The sequence below is a fragment of the Pteropus alecto genome, unplaced genomic scaffold (assembly GCF_000325575.1).
Source record: "Pteropus alecto unplaced genomic scaffold, ASM32557v1 scaffold95, whole genome shotgun sequence".
In the NCBI taxonomy this organism is placed as follows: domain Eukaryota; kingdom Metazoa; phylum Chordata; class Mammalia; order Chiroptera; family Pteropodidae; genus Pteropus; species Pteropus alecto.
The window spans coordinates 17345737-17373530 of NW_006441071.1; the positions used below are offsets into that span (position 1 = coordinate 17345737).

The following is a 27794-nucleotide window of genomic DNA, read 5'->3' on the forward strand; positions in this document are numbered from 1 at the left end:
TATACTTAGGAAATTTCACACAAACAACAATCATACTTTAGGATGTTTTTCTCAAATGATAAGGACAAAGTTAGGAAGTAATCATAGCAGTATAGCTGAAATTTAATTGATGACTGAGCATCTATTAGACAATGTTCCACCTGCTTTCAATGTAGTTACTATCTTATGTAATTCTCATAAAGTTCTCCTGAGATAAATACTGTTTTATTCCTATTTTATCGATAAGAAATCAACAAACCCAAAATTCTACGGAATGTACTGGTGTATACAAAAAGAATAAAAAGCATCTAAATTTGAGGGTGTCAGAGAGTGAATCTCCTACATCTCAACACGAGGATGTTGAAAAGTATTTAATAGACACAAGACAATAAAGCTTATAAAGTTCTTATAAAGGGGAAAGAGAATAGTATAACAAAAAAGCATATTCATAGACTCAAATAGGCTGTTAGCTTGGCTTAAAGAACTCTAAAATAACAAGCTATCTTTTTCTTATTTTTTTAACTTATTGCTACTTGGTGTGCTGAAAAGCTTTCAAATATCTGTAGCACCATAGCACCACAGAAAGGTCTTGGCCCTGGGCAGCTTCTGTCTCTATGTCAAATTAGATGCACAGAGTTGACATCTTGGTTGCACATATATTAAGTTGCCACCACTTTAAGCATAAGTAAAAGAAACACACTAACCAATTGATGATAGAAATTATCGTAAAATTTGGAGCAATAGCAATATGCTATGTTTTGTACAGAACTGAGCTTAACACAGATCTTATTTACACTTTCGAAGTTAATTTCTATTTTTCTTTTCATTTCTTCAAGAAGGAAAGGACTAAATAGCACTCTACTAACATTTAGCTGGTTGGGTTTCAAATAACGTGGCTTAACTGCAACATAATAGAGGTCTTAGGTACCACGGGCACCCACCCTGGGTACCACAGGCCACAGAGAAGCACTCAGTTGTTGTGTGTGATCAAATTTGTGAAAATTGATCCAGAAGAGCACCTCACTATCAAGACGAGTGCTATAATAAATCTTTTGCAAACTAGAAAATCTATTTGTAATGTGAAATATATCTTAATCTGTTTTTAAATTTGAATTTTTGTGTACACGTGGTCTTCCTAAAGTAAGATGATACCTATGGAAGTTATGGAACCCAGATAAATCTAAAATAATCTCACATAATATTCATTTTTCGCTCATTCAACACTCTGAAATGATGCCACGTACTAAAAGCTCTTTACCAAGTAAGAGGAATTGCCATGATTAAGTCCATCAATGCCCTTAAGGTGTTCAGCTGAGGTTAGGGAGAATTCTTGGAAAGTCAAAAATGAAATAAGCATTTTTCTTCTATAAGACAGCTGTCCAATGATTTATTGAAGGCAATGCTATAGATAATCTTTTTGAAATCCATGTGAGTCCACACATGACTCACAACACAAAAATGTGATGAATTTGTGTTGTCACAAAATATCAAATATTTAAATGATAAGAACTTGGCAAGTCTTAAGGAGCTGAATGTCCTGGAGCCCTAAACTGTACCCATGTGAAGCGACTTCAGATTCTTGTTTCCACTCCCCACCTTCCGCCCCCAGTCCCACTCTCTCCTTGGTTTTTCAGAGGCAGAAACTCGTGCTCAGAAAGGTTGAAATAGCAGCTGAAACTAGAAGCAGCCAGACCTTTTCATCCTCAGGCTTTTTAGCTGATTTGCAGAATGATTCCGCTCCTCCTCTTTCTTCTTAGAAAAGCTATATAGATAGAAATGAGATAACTTAGGATTTGATGGGTGTTCTCTTGCTCCGTTTTAGTCAAACTTGTAAGCAGAAGGTGTGGTGGCAGCAGATAATGGATGGTAAGAACCTTAGCAAGGGTAGCGGGAACAGACTCCTCTCCCGGCTCAGGTCTCATTGCCCTTAACTGACCAGCGACTACCCCTCAACTCTGCGCCCAGCGGCTCCAGGCATTAGGCCGGTGGGCGGGCGAAACTACAGGTCCCAAGATGCAGATATCTCTCCCTCCTGCTACGAAGTCTGAACGCTCCCTGCATTGCATTCTGGGAAATGCAGTTTCCTTCGAATCAGCAGCAGCACTGTCTAGGAAACCAAGGTTATTAGGTTTGAGGGATCCGCCCCTCCATTGACCCCGCCCCAGGTTGCTTAGGAGATGAGAGACGCCGAGTCTTGGTAGACGTCGGCGCTGAGCTGAACAGGTGAAGAGGGAAATCCTCTGAGGTCTGTACCTCGAGGATGGCCATGGACGGCTCCAGCCAGGATTTGTGCAGCAGTACGCAATACCAGTATGAGCTCGGACCTACGGATTTGCTGGAGCGCAAGGGCTCTCTGACCCTCCGCTCCCATCACAAGATATACTCGAAGCCGGTGTTGGTGTATTCCTGGTGAGTAAGTTCTCCAAATTTCCCCGTTTCCCTTTGCTGGGAGGGGGAGAAGGGGAGAAAAAGGGAAGATGGGAAAGGAGAGTAACAGAGAGAGGACGGGGTGGCGAGGAGAGAATAGACAGAAGAAGAATGAGAATAGAGGAAAGGAGCAGAGAAATAGGGGAAAGAAGGAAGAGGTGAAAAAGAAAAACGAGAAAGAACTGGGAGAGCAGAGGAGAGGGAGAAAAGAAAGGGAAACATCTTCAAAAGAGAGATGGAGAGGGTAGAAGTGCAAGTTGGAGAAATGGGGAGGGCACAGGAGAGCCCCTCAAGAGTAGCTCCCCAGAACTGAGATCTGCTGCAGCCAGCTTCCTAGCCACCAGAGGTCATAGATCACCCACACGCAGGATATTCTGGAGGGTGTTTTCAGAGCCTGGAAATCACATTTCTGGGATAAGTACTCATAAAAGACAGGGTCCATTAGGAGACCTAGGCCACAGCAGGAGGGTGTGTTTTTCAGAGGATGGCCTCCAAGGCTGCCTTTTCTTGAGTTCAGTGAGGCACACTGAATAATTTGAAAGAAGTCTCTAAACACCCCTTAGGCTACTAGGACTTTCTGGTCAAAGATTGCAAACTGGTGTTTCTCACTGGGTAAGGCCAACAGTTTTTGGCATGCACTGTGTTTTCATTTTATTTTTCCTTTTAAATTAATTGCTCACATATAAAATCAGAAGATCACGCATAAAAATCAAGGATTATGTCTTTTGTTGAAAAGTTGGAAGGCCTGTCAATAGAGGATTTTATTCCTCCTGGCAATTACGAATGTGCTGGAGCTGAGCATTGGCTACTCAAGATGAGAGTTCTCTCTGGTAACTTAACTCCTACACGTTCTTACCTGGGCCCTAAGGCATTTGCTTTACTTCCTCTGCTTTAAACCTTGGACTTGGAATTCACTTAGAGATTCTCTTGTTTTATTAAATATTGCACTAACTAATATCAAAACCATGACATATAACTGGGAGAAAAATGGGAACTTTTAGGGCAATTAGTATTCTGTCCTTTGGGTCAATTTTGCTAGCTATGCTGTTGACAATAGTTACTTTTGGAGTATTTAGAGTATTCTGGGGAAGAGGACAGAAAGAGAGAAACGAGAAGACATCTCAAATCTTGTGGACTTTAATCTTTTGTCATTGAAAGATGATGAACGATTTTGACTCTATCCCTAAGGTTAAGGCCTCCTTAATCCCATTTATTTATGTGAGCTCTACAGTTTCTTGTAAACTTTCTACAGCCTACTTTCCCACTAGCCTACTCCCTTACTTTTCTTCTCATCCCTAAAACTGACTATTTTGAATTCAGCATGAGAGATTATATAGATTTGAAATCCAAAGCTATATTGGGAAATAGAAAATCCTTTAGCCTCATATAAGACTTGCCTCATGGGCTCTCAAGCAAAACACTTAGCTCTTCCATGATTCTGTTACTCCATAAGGATTCATGTCATAATATAAATTACTACTAGAAATTATTGTTAAAGAGAAAGATCTTTTTCAAGTGGATCATGCTTCTGTTCTTTTCTCCATTGCTTTGAAAGTTGCCTTGTGAGCATTGCCGACATCAATAGCAAAACCACAGAAGAACGTAAATTAGAAGGAGGTGAGGAACTTGGTTGGAGAGAAGGGCGGTGTAACACTGAAAGTCATTCTGGCCGCTGCTGGAAATGTAGAAAGTTCTCATGCTTGGTTTTAGAAAGAAGATTTGGGAGCAGGAAGAAATAAGTTTAATCCAACTAACTTTTGTGTGTCACACACTTTACTATGTGTTGGAGACACAGAGAGGGATAAAGGGGATTCAATGAAATAATTTGTGTAAATTATCTCACCATTTAGCACCATGCCTGGCACATAATAAGCAGTCAATAATATGTGGTACCTAATACTATTTCTTTAGGATAACTTAATGGTTAAAAGCTTGGGCTCTAGGTTTGAACACCAGCTCTGCAGCTTGTGTATGGCAAGTGACATGACTGATCTGGGCCTCTGTTTTTGAAACTGTAAAATGGGGACAAGAGGATTATTATAAGATTAAACAAGGTATTGTATGTGAAACACCTTTTAACACACAGCCTGACACAGAGTAATCATAATAATGGTTATATATGTATATAGAACATGGTTATTGACTTCAAGGAATTTCCTAGGCTAGTAAAGGAGAATGTCAATAATCTGGTTTGTGCAAAATAGAGATGAGTATAAGAGGCAAAGGGAATGGGAAGGGGAGGTGTGTGTGTGTGTGTGTGTGTGTGTGTGTGATTTCCTGAGAAGGATTTAAAAAGAAGAAAAGGAGCTTCATAGGAAAAGAGAACAGGCAAGTACAATTGAATAGTAAGAAGCAGCATCAAAAGGAAATAAAAGTAGTTCTCTATAGATGGCAAATACAGTTGATTCTCATTATTTGTGGGTTGTGTATTTGCAAATTCGTCTACTTGCTAAAATTTATTTGTAAACCCAAATCAATACTTGCAGCACTTCATTTACGGACATGTGCAGAAAGGCAAACACATTTCTAGTTGAGGTCAGACAGTTATACATGCTGTCTTCATTTCAGTGCTCATACTGTGAACAAGTATTATTTTCAAAGTCTATTAGTGCTGCTTTTTTTTTTTTTTTTGCATTTTTGTGCTTTTTGCTGGTGATTGCATTGTAAAAATGGCCCTAAAACGTAGTAGTGAAGTGCTGTCTAGTATTCTTAAGTGCAAGAAGGCTGTGATGTAGAGAAAATTTGTGTTACCTAAGCTTCATTCAGGCATGAGTTACACAGCTGTTAGCTGTGAGTTCAAAGTTAATGATTCAACAATATGTTAAATAAGGTGTCTTTAAATATAAACACACATAAAACAAGGTTATGTATTCATTGGTTGATGAAAATGTGTTCAGAGGCTCACAGGAACCTAATCCTATATTTCTTCTAGGAGCAACGGTTCAATATGTGTTAATTGTTTATGACAATTTTATAGACCATACTCTCGAATAATGGGAATCAATTGTAAAATGTGAGAAACGTTTGTATTTGTCTGAGCTGGCTATGCTGCTGGCATTCTTGTTTTACTTTCATATACAACCACTCACCAAGATATGTCTTAAAAAAAACTGCATAAAGTTCAAATTGTATAAACTTTCAAATGAATAATGTCATTGCCTATTTTGTTTTTTATGCATTCTGGTCATAATTGTTTGCTTCTGTTGACTTACTGTATTACATATTAAAACTTTAATTAAATTTTAATCTTTTACTAGTGACTTTTTCTTTAATTGATGAACACCTGCTATCTCTACTACACCATTTGGGTGGCCTATTAATTGAATATTTGCTCAATTAAGTGACTATACCTATGGGTTTGAAAAAAGAATTGGTGACCAGGAGAAATTCTGACTTACCTCTGCTTATATAGTTTAAACATTTGGAGGATTCCTGTGTTTCTGTTTACATGGCATGAAATGCAAATCTGTTTGACTTTACTAGACATATTTAAAACAGTTGTTTATAGCAAACATGATAGAATAATATACCCAGAACGGTTGTTAGAGATATCTCTGGTCCATTACTGAAATAAGACATTGCCTAAGATCCATAGCTTCCTTGTAGCTACAGTGATGGATAAAGAACCATATCACCTGCATCACACCTTTATGCTTCTGAGTGAGAGAGGCCTTTTATAGAGATTATCTTTCTTTATTCATTTCTATAGCATTTATGAAGCTATATCATCAAGTGATTACATCAGAAATTTGAGTTGAGGGAAATTTTTCTCTTGGGATATCTTTTCACTTGCTGGAATAATGGAATACTAAGAACCAGAACAACTATATTTGCCCTTAACCCTAACTCTAACCCTAAAACCTTACCCCTAATCCTAATCATAACCCTAACCCTAATTAATAAATTATCTGGTAGGAGGCTAGTTCTTATATTTTATTACTTATTTACTTACTTACTTACTTACTTACTTATACTTACTTACTTACTTACTTACTTTTACTCATCCCTTCCCTGGCCAAGTCAACATCCAGTAATAAGTGATAATAACTTAAAGCGAAATATAAAATCCACTTGAATCTTCATGAAGATAGTTTGTGCTCTGGTCTCCATGATAACAGAGTTTTAAGGGCTCAGGTTAATTTTATGTATTTGTAAATTTTAATTCCTTTTCTCTTCTGCCTAAGCCCTAAATTAAAGAGCCTGGGCATTTTACACTCTTCCTACCCCACCACATAATAGGAAGAAAACAAAAAGAGAAAGAGGAAAAGGGGAGCAAAATAAAATGTGATATTTGTGGGGTAGGGAATGTCACAGTTTTAAAGATTTTTATAGAAAATCATTTGGGCAGGAGAAATAAAGAGCTTTTGGTGACACCCTTCAGACTTACACCCTATTGTGTTGTTTGAACAGGTTGTTCATATGTATTTAAGGTATTCCACATTCACAGGAGAACCCCGTTTCAAGGTACCAAGACATTATTAGTGTACTTAAATAGGAAATAGAGATGACTTCTAATTTGCTGTATCCATTCTTCCTGTATTTAATCAGCAACTTTTTTGAGGCCTAACTTGGAAGCATTTAGAGTTCTTCACATCACTAAGGACAAAGCTAGAGTAATATAGATCTTCTTTAGCCAGCAATCCCATCTCTTCACATCTCCAAAACATACTAAAAAAAACAGGCTAAAAAGGCAAAACAAAACAAACAAACAAAAAAAACCAAGAAAGCCCTTTAGTAACCACATGCTGTAGCCTGCCTCTTGATTAAAACCTGTAAAGATTTCCCCTTCCATCCTTCTACCTTTAATAACTCAGGCTCTTAATCAAAAACTTATTAACTCTTATTTATAAGTTTGGTAATGTGGTTTCCATGTACACAACATAGAACCTGCAGCAGGGACAGAAGAGACTTTAAAGGGGCTTTTTTTTTGGTCAATAATGAGAAGTGAGAAGAGCAAGCCTCAAAACAAGGGGTAAGAACAGAGTGGATGCTCAATGATCAAAGAAATGAACAAATGAGGGAATAGAAAGAACACACACAGAAACCTAAAAGGTAATGCAGACTGGGGCCCTCTATTTTACACTTTAAAAAGGTGCTGAGGTAAAAGACTACAGGATAGCATTAACATTTTATTATCCATAATAAAACCAGAGTTGATTCTCACAGCCATAATCCTCATGCAATAGAATGACATCAAAACATGCTTGGTCACTCCTGTATAAGTGAACTTAGAGAGGTATAATGCATTAGACTTGCAATTAGAATGGTAAAGAATTTCAAATGAGAGCTAAGCTGTTCTCTTCCTAGTTGTAATGCATGACTTACGAAGGATTGACAAGTACTAAGGAGATTTTGAGTTAATATAGGGACAAATGATATTTACTCTTTAAAGAGAACTTTTTTTCTTAACTCATACTTTAAAAAAATCTAAATTATAATATCATGTGACAATTTAAGATAATGTAATAGTAGACCAAAGACATGGAAATATATTCACTATCTAGTGGGTAGTAGAATAGAAATTTCCATACAACTGAGATGCATATATAAAATTTATTTTCTAAAACTGATCCTTATGGCTTTTCAACTATTGGTCACTAGAGAAAAATTCAAACATGCCAATTAAAGGATATCTCTGACTCTTCGAATTAGATTGAAATAGTCTCTTTCAGAACAGTGCCCACTTTTTCTCTTTCCTCCTCCATGCTCTACTTCCCCCAGTAGCATCTGTTTATGTATGAGGAACTGAAGTTATGTGATACTTTGATGGTGAGAGAGTGAAGGCTTCGGATCTATGTGTAGGGCCTTGTTCTTCCTCACCTCATCCTTTATTCAACTTGTGTGCCCTCCGCTGATGAATTTGTAACTAATCCACTTGGTTTGTTGAGGACCTGATATCTCTGCTTATGGACTCAGTTCCACTTTGGCTCTTGCTGACACTACAGATCCCCATGTCAGGCTTGTCCTTCCCCAGGCCAACATGGGAAAAGTCCATGTTGTTAGAAGTTAATCAGCAACACGTTATTTTTCTTCATATTCCCAGCACAACCGTCCTAAATCTTCCCAAGGCAAATGTGGATGCCTCTGGTTTATCAGAGCAAATGTTATTTTAAAGAGTTAAGCAAAACAGTACAAAGATTAAGATTTAAAAGATAACCTCGCTATAAGTGAGCAAAAAAAGGCAGTGTGTAACATTCTTTTGTTAAAAAATATGTCTATATGCATTGAAAAGAGACTGAAAGGTTATTCACCATTAATGCAAAATATTTACTGCTGAATGGTAGATTTATAGATTATCTGTCCTTTTCTTTTTTCTCTTTGCCACTTTTACATTTTCCACAATGAACATGTATTATTTTCATAATAAGAATAAAGTTACTTTAAAAAATTAATATCATTTTCTATATCTTTCCCTTGAAGCAAACATTCTCTAAATGATCAGAATTTAGACACAATACTTCATCTCTTTCAGAGTCTGAGTCATTCTTCACGGTTTATTGTGAGTCTTTTTAAAATATCTTTTTAATTGCTAGTTTATGTTGGATAAAAAGGATGTTGCTATTCACATTCATTTGGTTTAACCACCCTTTCATTCTGTCTGTGTTCTATAATGGTAGATCCTACGCCACGGTTATTTTTAATCTAGTCCTACGTTCTTATTCCTCAACATACGCACATACCCACAAATGCTTTTGAATGTAGTAGTTTTGGAGAAGACATGCCTTATTTTTTGTTTTTCAAGATGAAATCCAAGAGATTCTGCATTCTTTTGCCCCCGACTACATTTTTCTTTCAATGCTATTTTCTTTTATAAAGTTCCATTCAAATTATTATTTTGAATATGTATGATTACAGAATTGCTGTACTTTGACGTTTGTGTGAGGTTTTGCTCAAATTAACTGGCATTGGCCAAAATAAAACAATTTTGCTTGCAAGGTGAACCCTTGTAAGGCAGAGTATTCCAGGACAGGTACTTCTGCATGTGGGTGCACTTGGATTAGGAAAGATTATTTCTGTATACAAGTACCTCTGCCTGAACCAAACCCCTACACTTGGGACCATTTCTTACCAGGACCACAGGAGCCACTAAAGCCCCCTCCTCATTGTAATTCTCCTGTATTTTTTCCTTCACAGACATCACAAGTACTTTTGCATCAAGCTTTCCCTATCTTACCACACTGATGATCCCTTCCTAGTTAAGGGTGTGAGGTTTGTAGTGGGATGTAAGAAGATGGGGCTTAGTGACATTTTGATAAGAAGAAGTTTAGCCTATGAATACCAGGATACTCAGACTTCAGATTTTTAATAGCACCAGAACTAGTATTGTTAGATAAATTTTTCTGAGTTGGCATGGGAAGTCACCCTAGTGCTACCATTTTCTGTGTGTGCTGGTCAGTCTTTTGGTTGCAAGCTACATATTCAGCTTGCAATAGCCTAAGAAAAGCAAGAGATTAAATTAGCTCATGATTTTCATAAATGGCTGATTACCAGATAAGAGAGCAGGGGTGCAGCTCGACCTTAGGAATAGCTTGAGCAAGGAATGCAAATGCACCCAGATCATGCTTCATTTTTGCTTTCTCCTCTGTGTGTTTGCTTCATCTTATCATTGAAAACTATGGGAAAATGGCTGCTGCAGTTCTGGAATTTATACCTGACATCTTTATCCCACAAAGAAAGGTTGGTTTTAAGGTATTTTCAGTTCTGAATCCAAAAATTCCAGGTCAGATATCCATTCTTGGGCCAGATATCTGCTTGGGCTCATCTGACTGGGCAAGGTTAGATAGAAATACAGTAGCTCTCCAATAGTTATAGGACAAGGTGGATCAATCCAGGAGAAAGAAGAGCTAGGTTGGCAATCCCATACATATCTACTATATTCCATCTTAGCCTATAGATATCTACAATATCTACTATAGAACTAGATTGCTACTACAGCGGAGAATGAATTCCAAATTTCAAAGACTCAATTTTATAGCAAAAGTTTAGAATATAACCCATTAATATATTGAGGATTTTCTACCTTTGCTGTTATTTTGACTTCAAACTACATTCCACCCACCCCTACCACCCATGCCCCAAACAAATATCAACCCAATTCAGTTTTTTAAAAATTGGCCTTAGATGTAATGAGCAGGAAACAGAAATCTTGTGTAGAGATTAGATGAACAGATCTTTGTGATGCTTCAGAAAAGTCAGTTCTGAATAAATTTGAATATTATGTTACTGTTTTTCGATAGACACTAATTTTTTATTACTATTTGCTTTATTCTACTTGAAATACAAATTCATTTTAATTGTTATTAGTCACACAGTGTATTTTATTTTGATTTAACTGAGTTTTGATGCATTAACAAAAAAATTAATTGGCAGAAAAATTGTTTCTTTTTTAAGATGTTAGATTCCCAATCAGATTGTTCCAGGTTTAATCAATGGAATAATTAATATAATGTTATTTATTTGTTGCAAAGAATTTAGTCTCCTTTTATAGAAAGTGTTAGGAAGAGTGTTTTGAAATTAAAATATATGAATGACTTGTCACAAGTTTTTAAACACTTGGAAGAACACAGATGCTCAGCCAGAAGCCAGAAATATTAATTGAGCTTTTACAAAAGAATAAAATAAAATACAATATAAAATCAATTTTAATAACTTTGTGGTAAAGAAAGAACTCTTTTCTGAATAGTATTTGTTATAAAGAAATTATTGAATCATTGCTGGGTCTCGGATTTGACAGTGAGCAAGACATCCTCCCTGCCCTAGGGGGTCACGATTACAGTGAGACAGAAGTGAGGAAAGCTAACAGGACAATCACTATGCACTATGATATGTGCTAGGATTAGGGTAAGTAGGGAGCTCCGAGAACATTCAAGAGACACACTTAGGTCTGTTGGACCAGGCAAAGTTTTCTAGAGGAGGTTGTCTTAGCTCCTAGGATTCATATTAAGAATAAAGGTGTCGTATTAGTTTTTAACTGAGAGCTTTACTATCCTTTTCCCCAGAATGTTTGAAAATATGTGTGGGCATTTTTGATAAGTCATTCATACATTATAATTTCAAAATATTCTTCCTAACACTCTCTATAAAAGGAGATTAAATTCTTTGCCATAAATAAATGGCGTTATGTATATTATGGGAATTATTAGAAAAATTTAGTCTAGATAGATGGTATGATTTTTATTGGATTTTTTTTGTATTTTAAACAATCCTATAATAAATAAAAATCATTTAGAAACGCTATACCTCCAGTTAGTTTACACTTATGTTAAAGTTAGTGTAGTGAATGTAATGTGATCCACTATGGGTACCCATGCTTGTGTACCCCTGACAAGTGAGCAGGTCATGGCACGCCAAATGTCCTGCTAGACGTTCAGGCACAAGTAAGATATTTCCTCCCTCAATAAAACCATCTGGGCCTAGTATTATTTTGAGGGGGGTAACTCTTTTTTCTTTGACAACTTCCTCCATTTTTTCTTTGGAAGTTGTCTGTTTAGACTTTTGTTTCTACTGGGGACAATTTTGGTAACTTGTTTCTTAGAAAGTTCGCAAGTCTTGTAGCATTCCAAATATATTTGCATAGAGTTAGGGAAAGTAGTCTCATTATTTAAAAATTTTTTCTTCTATTTTGATGGTTATATCCTTTTGGTGGGGGGCTTCATTGAAATATAATAGACAATTAGTTGCTTGTATTTACATTACATAATTCAATGAGTTTTTTTTTTCAATTATAGTTGGCATACAATAATATACCGGTTTCAATTGTACAGCATAGTGAGTGGTTATATCCTATTTTTAACAACTTTATTATTATACAGTTCACATGTCATACAAATCACCCTTTTAAAGTGTATTGGCTTTTAGTAGAGTTATACACCCATCAACACAATTGATTTTAGGACATTTTCATTAACCCCAAAAGAAGTGCTGTTTCTTTTAGCTATTGCCCCCAAATTCCCCCAGTCGTTGAGCCCTAAACAACCACTAATCTACTTTCTGTCTCTGTAGATTTGGCTATACTAGACATTTCATATGGGTGAAATTGTGTAATATATGATAACATGTGATCCTATGTGGCTGGCATAATATAATGTTCATCCATATCGTAGTATGTATGAGTACTTCATTTATTTTAATTGCCTGATAATATTCCTTTGTATGGATATTATATCTCTCTACTTTTCTTTTTTTTTTTATCTCTGCCCTTTTTTCTTGATTTTTCAGATAGGGGTTTACCTCTTTTGTTTACTCACTCATTTGTTCTGTCTTCTAATTCATTTTATTTTGCTTTTATCTTGTATCATTCTATCATTCTGATTTCTTTTGGCTTGCTTATTCTTTTTCTGTTTTTGAATTAGATATTTTATTTATTTATTGTTTCATTTTATTGACATAAGTACTTAGAAGATTTAAATTTTTCTCTAAGTACTGCTTTATCTATACTCTTAAGGATTCTTATAAGTGGCATTTCTATTTATTGGAATTTTTGAGAAATTCAGCAATTTAAGTTTATATTGATCTTTAATTTAAGAGTTGTTTGATAAAGTATTTAAATATTTCTAGAATGAAGACAGATTTCTTTAAAAATGTGTATGGATTTCTGGATTATTATGAATATTATGGATTATTGCATTGCTATTTATATCTTTTAAACAGATCGAAATATTTTTTCTTAATTTCTATGCAAGTTCCATGTGCACTTGAAGATGTATCCTTTAGGCAGGTCACCAGATTTTGGTCTCACTCTTCCCACATGCAGACTATGTTCGCCCAGTTAATTAAGGAATATGACCCAGATTCCATCCAGTCACAGGTCAACAGTCCAAAATCTCCACATGTTATGCCGTATGGTCTCTCTACTAAATCTAGCTGTGGCCTCTCCTTTGTTCAAAAACCTATAAAGCAACAATATACAATGATGGGGCAGGGACAAGATAACTTCAGCAAGTACTCTTGCTTAGAAAGAGGAAGGATGGAGGTGACAGGACTGTCATTTGTCCATAGACATTCTTAAATTCTGTCAGGCAAACTTTGTTAGGGAACCCTACACTGCTGACAGGAATGTTCTTTGACTAGATCCTTATTCTGCGGTCTGGCAGTGGCTTCTCTTTCCTTCCTGTTTCTCTCTGTGGCTCTTGGCTCTGTCCATGTGATCTTTTCTATTATTCTCCTTGACCACACCTGCAAAGGGTGTTATAGAATATACCCTCCTGTGGGTTGTATGGCTTTCTCAGTTCATTTTCTGTTTGCAGAAGTTAGGGGGCCAAAAGATATTTTAAATGTGGAACAGATAAAGGATTTTAAAATGCAAACTCCTGGTTCTTTTGGAAGGATGGCTCTTAAAACTTAGTTTCTTATTTGTTTGAATCCAATTAATTCCAACTGCTAGTAACCTCACTCTCAATTCTTTCTACACAAACTTCTCAGACTTGTTGTATTTCTTTACTTTTTCTGCTCATAACATTTTAAATGTCACTTTGAGACTGTTATAAGTACAGAAATCAGAAACCCTGGGAATTTCCATTTGGCCTACTCCTTAAGCTGATATCTGCTCTAATGTAACTTGATTCACTGGGAAGCTCTGGCAATAGGATGAACCTTGCTGTAAGCATGAGCTTTAATGGAACTCTGCTCAAAAAAGTCTTTCTCAGTTTTCTCTCTTACTGTATGAGACCTAAAGTTTGTTGGCTCTTCTAAAATTTCAAGGATCCAAATTTCTGGATTCTCTCATTTCCCTTTATCTTGTCAACCAGCCAGTTTCTGAATTTATCTCTCTCTCTCTCCCTTTTTAAAATACTTTGGCAAAATCAGTTGTCAATAGCAATTCACACACAGAACTGTTTTCCAACTCTTTCCATTTTTCGCTAGGTACATGATTTGACTCTTCACCTACTATGGCTATCAAATGTTTGGTCTTTCCAGCCTGTGAAATCAGTTTCCAATTTCCTGTTCTGCCTGGCCTTTCACCAATGCCATATATTTTAGATTTTATTAAGATAGCACCAACCCCATTTCCAGTACTAATTTTTATGTTAGAGTAGGCTAGGCTTAATAACAAATAGCTCTAAAAATTCTCAGTGGCTTAATACATAAAGGTTTATTTCCTGCTCACACAAAGTCTGCTATAGGTTTTTAGTGGTGGGTGGGCATGACTCCACAGAGATGCTCTGGACAGGGGTCCCCATACAGGTCCATGGCCTGTTAGAAACCGGGCCACACAGCAGGAGATGAGTGGCAGGTGAAGCTTCATCTGTATTCGCAGCCGCTCCCCAGCGCTAGCATCACTGCTCCACCTCAGATCATCAGGCATTAGATTCTCATAGGAGCATGGATCCTTGGTGCCAAAAAGGTTGGGGACTGCTGCTCTGGGATACAGGCCAACTGAGGCTCAATCATCCAGAAAGTCAATTGCTCTGGTAGGGGAAGAAAGAGTTAAGAATTGTACAGGAGCTTTCACTGTCTTAGCCCAGAAAGAGCACAGTATCGTTTCTGCTCATATTTATTTTATTGGCCAGAATTAGGCAAAAGGCCCCACTAACTGCATGGGATCTGGGAATTTTAACCTCTTGCATTCCCAGGAAAGAAGGAGAAATAGTATTGGGGAGCACAATGTATATGATCTATGAAAGACTTTCTTGTGAAACTCCCTCCCATGTCGGCTCTAGGACTAGACTTTTGTTTCTCTAGCCCTGAAGCCATTGCCCTTGTACAATGTCGGCAAACACCCTGAGAGCATCAGCAGATTTGGTATTTGGGGGTGCTACTTATCCCACTGTTTACAGGCTTTCATCCAAAACTGGCCTAGAAATTTCCACTGGATTTTCTGCTCTTAAATACTTTTAATGTGTTGGAATTAAAATACATATATATTTTTTTATCTAGCATTTTCCATTGTGTTCTGTGAAAGAGTTTATCTGCATAATCACAGAAATGTAGTTTGGTTGGTATTGTGAGAGTTCCCACCTCTGGCAATCTCATTATTGAGATTTCCTGCTAATACCTCTTATCTCCATTTCTTCTAGTTGTCTTAGAGAGGATCTTAGCTGCTTGTGGTAGCCCTTGCACATGATGTAATCTGGAGATTATAACTTCTGATTTTACCAAAAATTGTTTTCTTACTATTTTTTCCATTTCCTTTGCTTCTTTTGAGTGATTTCTAGGAAGAAAAGGGAAAAATACTTATTTGTGTTAAGAGAAGAGAGGAGTCATCTGAAAAATGCAAAGGGAAGGGCTTGCAGAAATGACCAACTAAGCCAGTTGTAGATTAACCACATCCTATAAATCTCTAAATGGCCTTCTGGAAACTCTTGCAATATCTACAAGACAGACGACCTGTAAATAGATAAGACCAGTGGTCTGGAAATTCCTTCCCCCTTGCAGCCCCCCACCTGAAGCTTCCCCTCCCCATCCTGAGTCACAAGGTGCACTTAAAACCTCAGACAAAGGAATCACATGTCTCTTGCATGGACACTACAAAGGTATGTAAACTGTAAGAAATTTAACCAAGGTGAGCTTGTGCTCTGGTACTGGTAAGCCTCAGGTGCTCCGCTGGCTAATAAATTTTCCTTCCTCTGACAAAGTTGTCTGAGCATCTGTCGAGTATAACTTCCTGCAACAGTGTAGCTATGTTTGTAATGGAAGTGTGTTTTAACTCTAGATTCTATTCATGAAGAAAGGCTTGTTCATTTGTTTCTAATGTGAATGAAATGATTAGCTTTGAAAACAAAGAAGTTTGTATTATTTACTTAATATGCAGTTGCTCCTGCACTTCCGGAAGTGTGCATTGAAATGAGCCTTAAACTCATGCAATATAATCTTTCATTGTTATTCTAGAGTAATTCATTCAAATTATTTAAGCCAGTAATATTAAGGCTATAGAGATAGGAGCTTACACAGGTAATCAGGTGTTTGCTTTTTGTTTTGGAGCGGGGCAAACTGGTCTTCATGTCACTCATGCCAGATATACTGTCAAGGTATTCTTGAGACTACAATAATTACTAATATATAATACACTTAAAAAATTCTGACTCTCAAGATCCATTCATGTTATTGCAAAAGGCAATATTTTATCTTTTCTTATGGCTGAAGTAGTATTCCATTGTACACATGTGTCATATCTTCCTAGTGAAATAAGTCATGTGGAAAAGAATAAGACCATATGATTTCACTCATATGTGGCATATAAAACAGAAAGCAACAAACAAACAAAACAAACAAAACAACAAAAAAACTGATAAACACAAGCAATAGTATGGTGGTTACCAGAGGGGAAGGGGGGAGGTAAAAGAGGGTAAAAGGGGTCAAACATATGGTGGCAATAGGAGACTTGACTTTGGGAGTGAACACATAATGCAATATATAAATGATGTATTATAGAATTATGCACTTGAAACTTATATACTCTTATTAACCAATATCATCCCAAAACATTTAATAAAATTTTTAAAAATGTTGAATCTCTTTGGTCCAACTCTTCCATCACATAGAGTTTCTTTGACCAGTCAGTATAAGCTGTTTCTGGAGAGGGGGGAATCAAAGAAACCCTAAGAAGTATCCTAGGATTTGAAGATAATTGAGATCCAGTTGTCCGAAGATAGAATAAGAAAGTTTTGATTCTCGTTTGACAAGAACAGTCCAAGTTTTCACCACCGCAAGTACACTTAGTACCTCATTTCCCTCTAAAAGTGTGGGATAATTAATTATAGTATCACCCTATTTAACATATGTCTCTTCAGTTGATTTCATAGTCATGTGTTTGGCAGTTAATCAGACTGAACATTTATTTAATGTTTAAACTGTTAAGATAGGGATAGACTCCAACAGCAGAATTCCTTTGGTTTCCCAATATTCTCTACAGAGCCTTCTGTTTTTGATGATTCTGTGTGTGTGTGTGTGTGTGTGTGAAGAAAATTCATAATAATGATGAGACTTATTTACATGCCACTCAATATATGTTGAGAGAAGAAAATGACTTGATTTATCTGCCTCCATCTAATGGTTTTTCTTTTGAGTGCAGTTTAGGCTTCACATTCTGTGATTTCATAGTTATAGATGCACAAAACATATACACCATGAGAAACACTGAAAACAAAATCTGTCTTCATAACTCGGAAATGTCGCAGTATCTCCCAAGGACATAAGATTTTCCTTATGATTCTGCAAGTTCATCTAAAAGTCTTCATTTGTCAGTTTGATGACTATACCACCAGATAACACTACCTTAGCATGTAAATCAATCGTCTATGAAATCTTTAAAGAAGATTGCCAGACATTTCTTTGCAGTGTTTGATTTTATTGGTTTTGTGCTCTAATGTATCAGGAAATATAGCTGATTCTTGAGGGTAATTTTCTTTAAAGTCCTAGATGGATAATTATAAAACCTAATAGAAAATGTATCTTTCTGTTCTCATTCGGGTTAGATTTACATCAGAGAGTATAATGGCTGAAAGAGTAGTTGTGAAATAAATTAATAATTCTAAAATTTAAAATTAATGTATTCTGCCATCTGGAGTCTTAACTAAACATTTTTTTAACATCTTTGAAATTCACAAAGAAAATGTATCTCTTGTCAAGAAACCAGAAGCTAGAATTCAGCTTGGATTTTCATTGTTCTCATGTCAGATATTGCTCAGATTCAAACCCCTTTGCAATCAATGTTATGCATATGTATGTTGACAGTTTTCTCATTCAGCAAGTAGATTTATAATTCCTCCTGAGACAAGTTTTTGCTGCAAAGGACTAGCATCTCTATATGCATAATCACTCCCTCTTTATTGTGTGCTTTTGCAGAGTGAGCAGGGATACTCGTTATTTTTATGAACACGTTTGAAAGCTGTTGCTCTCAGCATTTAGATTAAGATGACAGTAACAAACCGTAAGAACATTCATTCAATCAATCAATCATTTAAGATTTAATAAGCATTTATAATGTGTTAGACTATGCTAGGCATTGAGATCACAAAGATGAATAGAAAATAAGCCCTGTGTCTAAGAAGCTCTTAGCTAATGAGAAGGCAGATTTATTAATGGATAGTTATAAAACAATGTGAAACACGAGCAGTAATAAAGATATTGGTTTCTTTGCAACCTCTCACTTTGCCTCCCTTACATAGACATGGGGCCACAAGAACCTTAGAGTGTAACTTGGGGCCCTTTCCTTTGAGAAGTATCCTATGGCCTAACCCCACCCTGTCCTCCACTGACTGCTGGGGCAGCCTCAGGGAAGCTGAAGATCCCTGCCTGAGTATGCTATGGACTCATGGTTGTTCAGCCCTGCACCTCACGTGAGGACTTGTATGTATTTATTTAAAGGGGACTTACAGATCTGATTAGATGTGGAATCATTCAACTCTTACGGTAGGAAACTCAAGCTTCCAAAAGACCCCAGAAATAGACCCAGAAGGTCCACTTGACAAGACATGACTTAGGAATATGTTAGGCCTGAAGAGATAGGAAGAACACAATCTAGAGGGTTGAGGTGATTGTAAAGTTGGTGGCAGGAAGTTTTATGTCAACTGAATGTGTTGGGCATTGGTCCAGAATATAACCCACTCAAACTGTCTTTGCCCTACTAGATTCTATTGACCTTGATCCTCTTTACATCAATCTAAGTGGCATTTTTGGCAACAGGGTCAGAATTCCAAGCTCCTTTTTTATACTGTTGGCGGCTCCGATCCCATTCAATCAGCCCTTTCCCTATTCCTAATTCTATTCCAATTTATACTATTATTTACACAGTAGCGAAAGCAAATTTCATCTGTTATAAGTTACGATGTCTTTCATAAAGATTTCTAATGTGAAAATAGAGCCCAAGCATTCAGCTTTGGGCTTGATAGAGCAAGGTTCTCAGCAGAAGCAAGGCTGTTTTTTAAGAAAGATTCTAGCCCTGCTGGCAGGAAGCCCTGTGAGCCCTCCTTCCAGCAAGAATGTCAGCCTGTACTTGAATGCCTGGCATCAAAGACACAGCTCTTCATTCAGTCATATTCAAGCTACTTTGGCCTTGAACTGACTGCTGACCAGTTCCTGTCAAATTCACGTCTGGGCAAATTAATATCTGCAGAAGCCAGTCTGTAGATTAGACCAGTGCTGGTCAACAATGACCATTTTACTAATCCAAAGTGATGTACAAGCTGTAAAGACAATGTAGCAAATTTTTTGTATAGCTAAATTTATTTCTTTTATGGGACTCAGATTGTTTTTACTTATCTCTGGTGTTAGAAGTCTTTTTCTTAAAGGCGATAGATGGTTATTTTATTTTTAACGTTTCTGTCAAGATAAAAAGTTGGCAATTTTATGTTGGTTCTACAAATTTTGAGGGAAAGTTTTGCTGCTACATGAAACACTCAGGTTTGGGAACCATTGACCTAAGAGTCTGGTATGCAACCGTTCTCTAGAGCTTTCTCAACTTTAACACTATTGACATGTTAGGTTCAATATTTCTTTGTTGTAGGGGCTGTCCTGTGCACTGTAGGGTGTTAGCAGTATCACTTGCCTTTACCTACTAGATGCCGGTAACAACCCACCCATTCCACCCAGGTACAACAACAGACATTTTTAGTTGTTGCATCTGGGAGTGGCGGATTGTTACACTGGCAGTTTCTTAGGTTGAGTAAGTGTGGGTAAGGTGGGGCTGTGATCAAAAAGTTTGAAAGTTACTTTTCCAGAGACATTGTAAATTTTATTTTATTATATTCATTTTTTCCTCATAAAAATTTGTATTGCAATAAATGACATCATAGCAAGTTGTATGGTGACTGTAAATAAATGTAGGTAGTGAGGAGAACAAGGCTATATAAAGTATGTATTTATTATACCTTGATTACTTTTATCTCACAAAGATGTTTTGAAGTTCATTGGTATTGACAAAGTATTAAAAATACCCAAATAAAGCATTTGTAGACAGACATAATATTATTACACACTAATATTTTGCATGTATATGTCACTTTTCACTTGAGCCTCTCAATCCATTGATTTGTTTGTTTCCTCGGTATATGATTTTCAGTTCATCTTGGGGAAATTGAGGCACGATGTTCACCTGATATAAAATCAGGAAATTAATTAGGTCACCATGTCCTTTATGGTACCCTACTCATTTTTACTATATTTTTATATGCAATAAATATACATGTAGCATATGGTAAATATGTTATATTTAAAAATACAAAATATAAAAATTATTTAGTATATAGTAAAATTTGTATATTTCATGTTATATATTACTACATATATTTAAGAAACTTTAAACATGTATGTTTATATATGCTAGGCTGGTAGCCTCTTAGATGTTGGGGCAGATCTTCAGCTGGGTATCTCTCATAGCCTGCAGACTGCGGGCACATCATTTGCGGGTGGCCTGCAGGCTTTAGGGAATGGCGGTTACATTAGCTCAGTCCTCCAAAGAAACATTTTCATTATAGATTCATTTCATTATAGTTTTCAATGTTGGGCTTTTGGCTGCTATCTGAGATTGCTATAAGAAAAAAAGACATATCTGTATCCTTTGTAATAATCTGGTTATAATACAACTTAAAATGCATGGTGGGGTAGTCAGAGCTGCGATCTGACTCTCATGGATACTAATTATCTTTGCCTTTATGGGCCCCTCCCTCCATTGAAAAAAAAAGGTTAAAAACGACAGTATATGATTGTGTTGGTATAAAGAGGAATACAATCCTAGATAAATTATATTCTTTTTCTGATTTAAAAATAATTAAAATACTCTCCCAGCCCATTAGAATATCACGAGCCCTGGGCTCTGTGCCTATAGTGCCCAATAAAGAGGTGCGCCCTGGGGATAACACATTGAAATGTTAACTGGTGTTCTTCATTGCTATGCTCTTAAGGAGATATTCTGATTTTATTGCCTCAGGAAAGAATTACCTAGCAGGCAACAGAAGCCATATTCTTGGCTTTGGGATTCAAAAGTTTGGACCTTAGGATGACACCATAGATTTGGAAGAATAGATGAAGAGCAGGGCTACCACAGTAGGAGAAGAGTTCATGGACTGAAGATGGAGGAGGCCAGAAAAGTTGAGAATATGTGGATTTGACCAGGATCCCAAATTTGAATAAAGACTGTGGAAATTCTAGAGTAGGTGGTACCTATCACTGCCTAGCCCTCTATTTTCTGGGTAATGTCTGTGGAGCTGTTGAAGGGCAGGGCTCTTGTGTGTCCCCCAATTCTGGTATGGTGAGGATATGAAACACACATCTGCTTGATGGGCCTGGCAAAGAGCCCAGGGACAGCATCTGGGTTTTCAGGAACCCTGGGCTATTTGCCTTCTTGTAGGACACAAGAAGATTTTTGGTGGGCTAGAGAGTGGCACCCTTGTGGCGCAGTGCCAATCTACACAAGCATCTGTGCGGCAGGACCAGGAGAGAATAGCAGAGATCTGCATAGGTTCACAATGGGAAAACCACAATGGAAAACCATAAGGGAATGAAGATGTTTCCTGGGATGCCGCCACGGAAAGACGACAACGATAGATTCTTGTCGTTGCGGCACCACACAAACCCTTCACAGCTGGAAGGAGTCCAGAATTGACCAAGGTTAAGGTTTTTCTACCTGGAAAATGAGAGCTTGGAAAAAATTAAGTTAAATAATGGAAAAATTGTTTTAATTCTTGTATACCAGAATTTTTTGAAGCCCAATTAGTATTCAGTATACGTAGATGTTTATGGTGCTTTACAGTACTTGAAGAACCTTCTGCCTCTATTTTTTTCATTTTAATTCTTATATATTTCTTATTTTACACATGTGAAAATGGAAGCACAGAAAGGTTAAATAACTTGCCTAAGGTCACATAGCTAGCACCTGGCTTAGCAATGACTCAAACCTATGGCCTTATTCACTCTAACACTTCGGGTTCTTGATATTGTTCAATATCCCCGCTAAGGACTTAAATGAGAGCTTCCTGTCAGAGTCTCAAAAGAGGCTGGTTTTTAGTGTTTTGAAATTTAGTGCTGTGATGTGAGGAAGGCAAGAGGGCTCAAGTGCTGGAACTCTGCCACTCCACCCTCGGCTCCCTAGCTGCTTTGTTGTATGCAGAACTCCGCTCCCATGCTCAGAGGTGGGGAGGCAAGGGTGTAATCTGAATGCAGCGCAGAGGCCAAGATGAGGTAGTGAAGGGTCAGGTCCTAAAGAGCCACCTAACTTGGACGATGGGTGCCCCATCCAGGTGAATGGATGTTGTTCTGCTTCCAGAACCCTGTGACCACACCCAGCATGTTGTATATTTTTCTTGTTTAATTGTGTCTCTTGTCACACTGTGAACAACTGAAGGTAGGGACAGCATTAGGCTTGCTCTCCATTGCATCCCTTGCACCTAGCAAAATGCCTGGCATACAGTAGGTACTTAAAAATACACATGAAGGGACAGATGGATAGATGGATTCTTGGGTATCTCAGTGTCCCTTACACAATCTTAGCCCCATATGCCTTAATAGCAAGGCCCGTTCTTAGGGGTGCTTGGGTTCTGCTTCCTTTTTCTCACCCAAGAAAGCTTTATGAAAAATAACTACTTCTGTCGCAGGCTACTTCACCTCCTTTTCCCTTCCCTATCCCCAAATGCCACTTTTATTATTATTCTAACCAGTCTTTTAGTCAAGATGTTTGGAATATTTTTTTCTCTTCCATCTACATGTTTTAAGAACTGGGTTTTTTTTTTTCCCCCAGCTTATGTTAATTGTCAATTTTCTTTAGACCCTCTTTAGAAGCAAGAACACATGTTATAAATTCATATGAACAAATACTGCTGCTTTCTCTCATTTCGAAAAAAAATATAATTAAAATTCATGATAGAAAAAAATTTATAAGCGGCAAGTTGCCTTTCTAAGATATTACCATGTCTTATTTTAGAATTTACTTTCGGTAACTAATCATTATTAAATAAGATTCACTTCATTGGAATCATTGAATAATTGCTGTGTTTGGTTTGTTTTTGTGCTATTATTAGTTTTACCACATGTGCCAGGTTGTTTTTCGGAAGTAGTCTCAGCATTACTCAAAAAGAGATGGAAATATGTTATATGTCACAAATTCAGTAAATTTATTATTAAAATAATGTCACGAATATAGTAAAACATCATTGTAATCAAAAAAATTAAAAGCAATACATGATAAATCAGCTTTATCTCTTAACAATTTCTTAATTTTTTCTTAAGGCACCGTGACAGAGAAGCTTATCCGAAAGATTATGACATAGGGAGTCCTGAGAAAGTAAAAAAACTGTGTTATTCAACATATCGGAGACTTGGAACTGATGAACCCCCAGTAAGTAGTTGCTACTAATTTCTTTAAGTCTGGAATCTTCTTCCTTGTGAAAATGAAAAGGTAAAAGGGAGGAGCACTTTGTCAGTGCCACGCCTCTTAGCTCTTAGCTACTTTGCTAAGCAGAGGACTTAGGCATTGTGGGCTTCAGCAACCTTACCTGTACAATGTACGCACTTCATACAGTCATCAGGAAAATTAAATGAGATAAAGCAAGTAAAGTGCTTAACTCAGTGCCTGGCTCATAGCAAGTGCTCAAGAAATTATTACTATTGTTAGGATGCTGTTGCTGCAGCTGCAGCATCTTGCTAGATGTCTCTTTTAACCTTCACAATAACCCTGTGAAGTAGGTATTATTATCTCTACTTTATAGATGGGTAGAAACTCCTAGAGGTTAAGCAACTTAAAATCATACAGCTTGGGAATGGAAGAGTGAACAGGTCTTTGATTTCAAGTCTTTTGTACTTGTCTTAAGATGGTAGAATTGTGAGTAATTAAAATATGCTATTAATAACGTCATAACATTTGGATGACCCAGTTACAAAAAGAATATTGATTGCATAATTCAAATTCCTATGCTTGGATCCACTTGGCTATTTAGTTTTCTTCCCAATCAGGAGGAGGTAGGAATTCAACTCTCCAAAGACCTCCAAATTATGTCCTAATTTGCTAAGAGCTTTGGGACTAGTTGAAGACTCACTTCAGCCTTACAGGATGGCCTTGGGACCTGAGGAACTGATAATTTGACAAAGGCATATATGAATGTGTTGAGAAGACTGGGTTTGTATCACATTCTGCCCCCAAAGACTGAGCTACTTTGAAATAGGGCAGTCCTAGAAAGATCCACAATTCTATACTAGAAATGGATCTAGGAGAGGCTCCATTCTCCAGGGTGATGGGAATAAATTAGTTTAGTAGGGCCTGGGCCATTTCCTTTCTTCCTCTTATAGTTGCAATAGTCAGAAATAAATAAAGGTACTCTGAAAAACAGGGGTTTATTATAAAGATACAACTGCCTGGATATGGAACCAAAAAACTTATAAAAACAGCAAGGCGGTCTCTCTCTCTCTCTCTCTCTCTCTCTCTCTCTCTCTCTCTCTCTCTCTCTCTCTCTGCCACACACACACACACACACACACACACACACACACACACACACACACACAGAGTCTCTCTTGGCATCTCTATTTGCCTCTGCTTAGTTGCCCTCTTGCCCCATAGCTTAAATCTCAGGGGCATTCTGATGGTTTCCTCAGTTTCCACCCTACCCTCTTGCCTTTATACCAAGCTTCCTCATTGGTCATTAGCCAGCACATGATGGAGCTCTCAAGTCTGATGCCCAACTCAATCAATAGTCACCCTGCCCCACTACTCCAAATCTAGCTTAACCTTTCTGTCTTGAACACAGGGCTGTGGTCAGGACAAGAACAATTTAGGCAAGGCAGGAATTACTTGGCATGTCCTTAGAGTCTTTGACTCTTAAAAAACATTCATTTTTAAATTCCTGAATGAAAATATTCTTGGTCTCTGTGTTGTTAGAGGAGTGAGATGAAGTGAAATACGAGGTGTAAGAACCTCAAACATTTGTTTCTTATGTTCTATGCATTATAGTAGTCAAGCCTCAGATTTAATGGAGCTTGTATAAATAAGACATAAACTTCTCTATGACTTTTGTTCATGGTCATCGAAATCTTGTCCTTCCTCTACTAGGTTTACAGTATATATTAGATAGGAAGGAAAATAGACCAAGGGTTACTATTTCAGATGAAACTGCTATTCTCATATCTTACTATTATCTTACTATTATATTCTCATATAATAGTAAGTTACATTTTTCTCTATAGATTTTTTTGTATATAAAGCACTTGTTCATCCGCCTTTTTTCTTGCTCCTTCAACAAAGTTATAAATTTGTCAGGAAAGATACTATCCCAGTTCTAAATTTAGATGCAGTGATTTTAAATGACTCACCCAAGATCCTAGGTGTAAAAGGGAGGGAATATAGGCACAGAGCCTCCATACCTTCATGTATCAGGTGGGATGCTGATGTGGCAGGAGGATGGATGTGTCTCCTTGTTATAACAGAGTTTTGGTAGAGGCCTAAATGCTAGAACACCCTTGCTATTTGGAAAGAACCATATGTCCTAAAGCAAGTTACTGGACCGTCTAAGCAGGACCTGTAAGAGATTCTAAACTAGGTTAGGCCAGTACGAGTGGTTATGTTCTTGAAGACCGGCGTTGAAAGACGGTTTATTTAGTTGTGGGCTGCATGTTCCTCCTTCCATAGTTGAGAAACATTTCAAGGGAACCAGTCAGAGAGATTAATAGGTGTGTCCTCAAATTTAGAGGACATAGGGTCCAGGTATATGACACATGCCTGAGAACCTAAAGTCTTGCCTGGTCTGGCAAAGCAGAGAGGGAGAGGGAACAAGCAGCCTGTGGAGCAGGGATGGTGGTCAGGGTGTATGAGTGTGTGTGTTTACCTGCGGACCCATTGGAGAGAATTTGCTGGAGCATTCTTAAAAGGGCTACCTAGGGTAGGAGCAGAAGATAAAAAGACCTAGCATGAGAGACCCACCAGCTACCCACGGCTGAGGAAGAGGTATTACAATCAATCAGGAAGAAAAGCTTTGCCTGCTTCCAGCAAGCTGCAGTTGAAGGTCCTTGTAAGACAGTCTCTAGAAATAATTACAAGTGTGGCCCATGAGAGAAGTCAATTTTGAATGTCCTCCAAGCCCAGGGCTGCCAGCAGAGGTCAAGAGAATAAGGGCCAGTTAACACTATGCCTCTTCACCCTATCTCTCCCCATCAGCCAGACCTGGGAGGGGCCTGTGGGTTGGGGGAAGTAGAAGAGAGAGGCCTGGAAGGGAAACAGCAGTGGAGCAAGGCCCGGCCCACTTCAGGCTTCCAGGCCTAAAGCAGCACTGAACTGGAAAGATGAGAACCTTGAATCTTATACAGTTAGAGGTTTTGATTTCTTCACTGGGCTGGAAAATTTCATAACTAAAATGAAATCTTTCTTGAGATTGAGAGGCCCAGAAAAAACTATGGGATTTGTTTAAAATTTCAATTAAGCCAAAGGAAAGAACTAGCCTTCCATGTGGTATGGAACAGACAGCTTGATTAAAATAAAGTTGCTTCGTGATGCATTCTATTGATGAAATAGGATCAGTTCAATAAGACGGTTATGTGAACAGTACCTCATTTTATCCTCTGGACAGCTCTCCCAGCAGGTACCACACGTGACCCACATTGCATAGATGAGGACTCTGAGGCCAAGTGAAGCTTTATCAAACAGATTGAAAGTGTATTAACAATTAAAATTTACTTATCTCCACTGGTTCCAAAGTTTAAGATCTTAAATACTTTCCCAAATTGCCTCTTGGAGTGCCAAGTTGCTCCACTCTTAGTTCAATGGTCTTTTAAACATCCAACATTGCATCCTCCTTGCAGGAAGTCAGCCTGATTATTTGTTTATTTATTTATTTTGCTCTGGCTTGGGTATTGTATACATTTCACTGCATATGTCTTGGGGCTTTGATTTCTTACGTCTTAGCTAACCTTTGTCCTGTTTCCCAAATTATGTCCACACATGTGCTGGCAGGTCCTATTCCCATGTGTTTCTCCTCCTGAATGCCTTCTTAGCATTTTTTGTTTTTCTGCAAGATTATTGCTAAGCGGTTCCTTCTTAGGACTACCAACATTTCTGTTTAGCTGATTGAAATTTTCCTTGCCCTTAAATGCTGCTGCTGGGGCTGATGTAATCATTATTTATTTATAAAGAGATTTAAGATGGGACTCTCTTTGTCTACATTTGGCTGGGAATCCAAAAGGTCAAGATTAAAACCATAGTCTCAGGTGCCAAAGTGAAATATTAGGCCACTTATGTGAGACCCTTAAAAAAGATGGTACATTTAGGCCAACATGCAGGCTATAAGAGGAATCCAAGAAACCAAATGAGGAATCTGAGAGCAAAGACAAGGTTTTGGAAAAGGTGTGCTATAAGTCTCATCTGCATACCCCTTGGGTGCCTGCTGAAGTTACAGATATGAGAGGCCCTCGGGGTCTATTTGAAGCAGCAGAGCAGAAAGATAGGAACTAACTACATGTGTACTGTTGGTGGA

General features: G+C 37.5%; 1 protein-coding gene across 1 annotated transcript in view; it reads left to right on the forward strand.

Annotated features, from left to right (window-relative positions):
- Positions 1 to 2239: 2239 nt before the first annotated feature.
- Positions 2240 to 27794, forward strand: part of CUNH9orf135 (chromosome unknown C9orf135 homolog) — a 65965-nt gene continuing 40410 nt past the window's right edge. Inside the window, exons 1-2 of the mRNA XM_006918483.2 lie at positions 2240 to 2388; positions 23566 to 23674. Of these exons, the coding sequence (XP_006918545.1) occupies positions 2240 to 2388; positions 23566 to 23674 (258 nt within the window). The remainder of the gene's footprint in view (positions 2389 to 23565; positions 23675 to 27794) is intronic.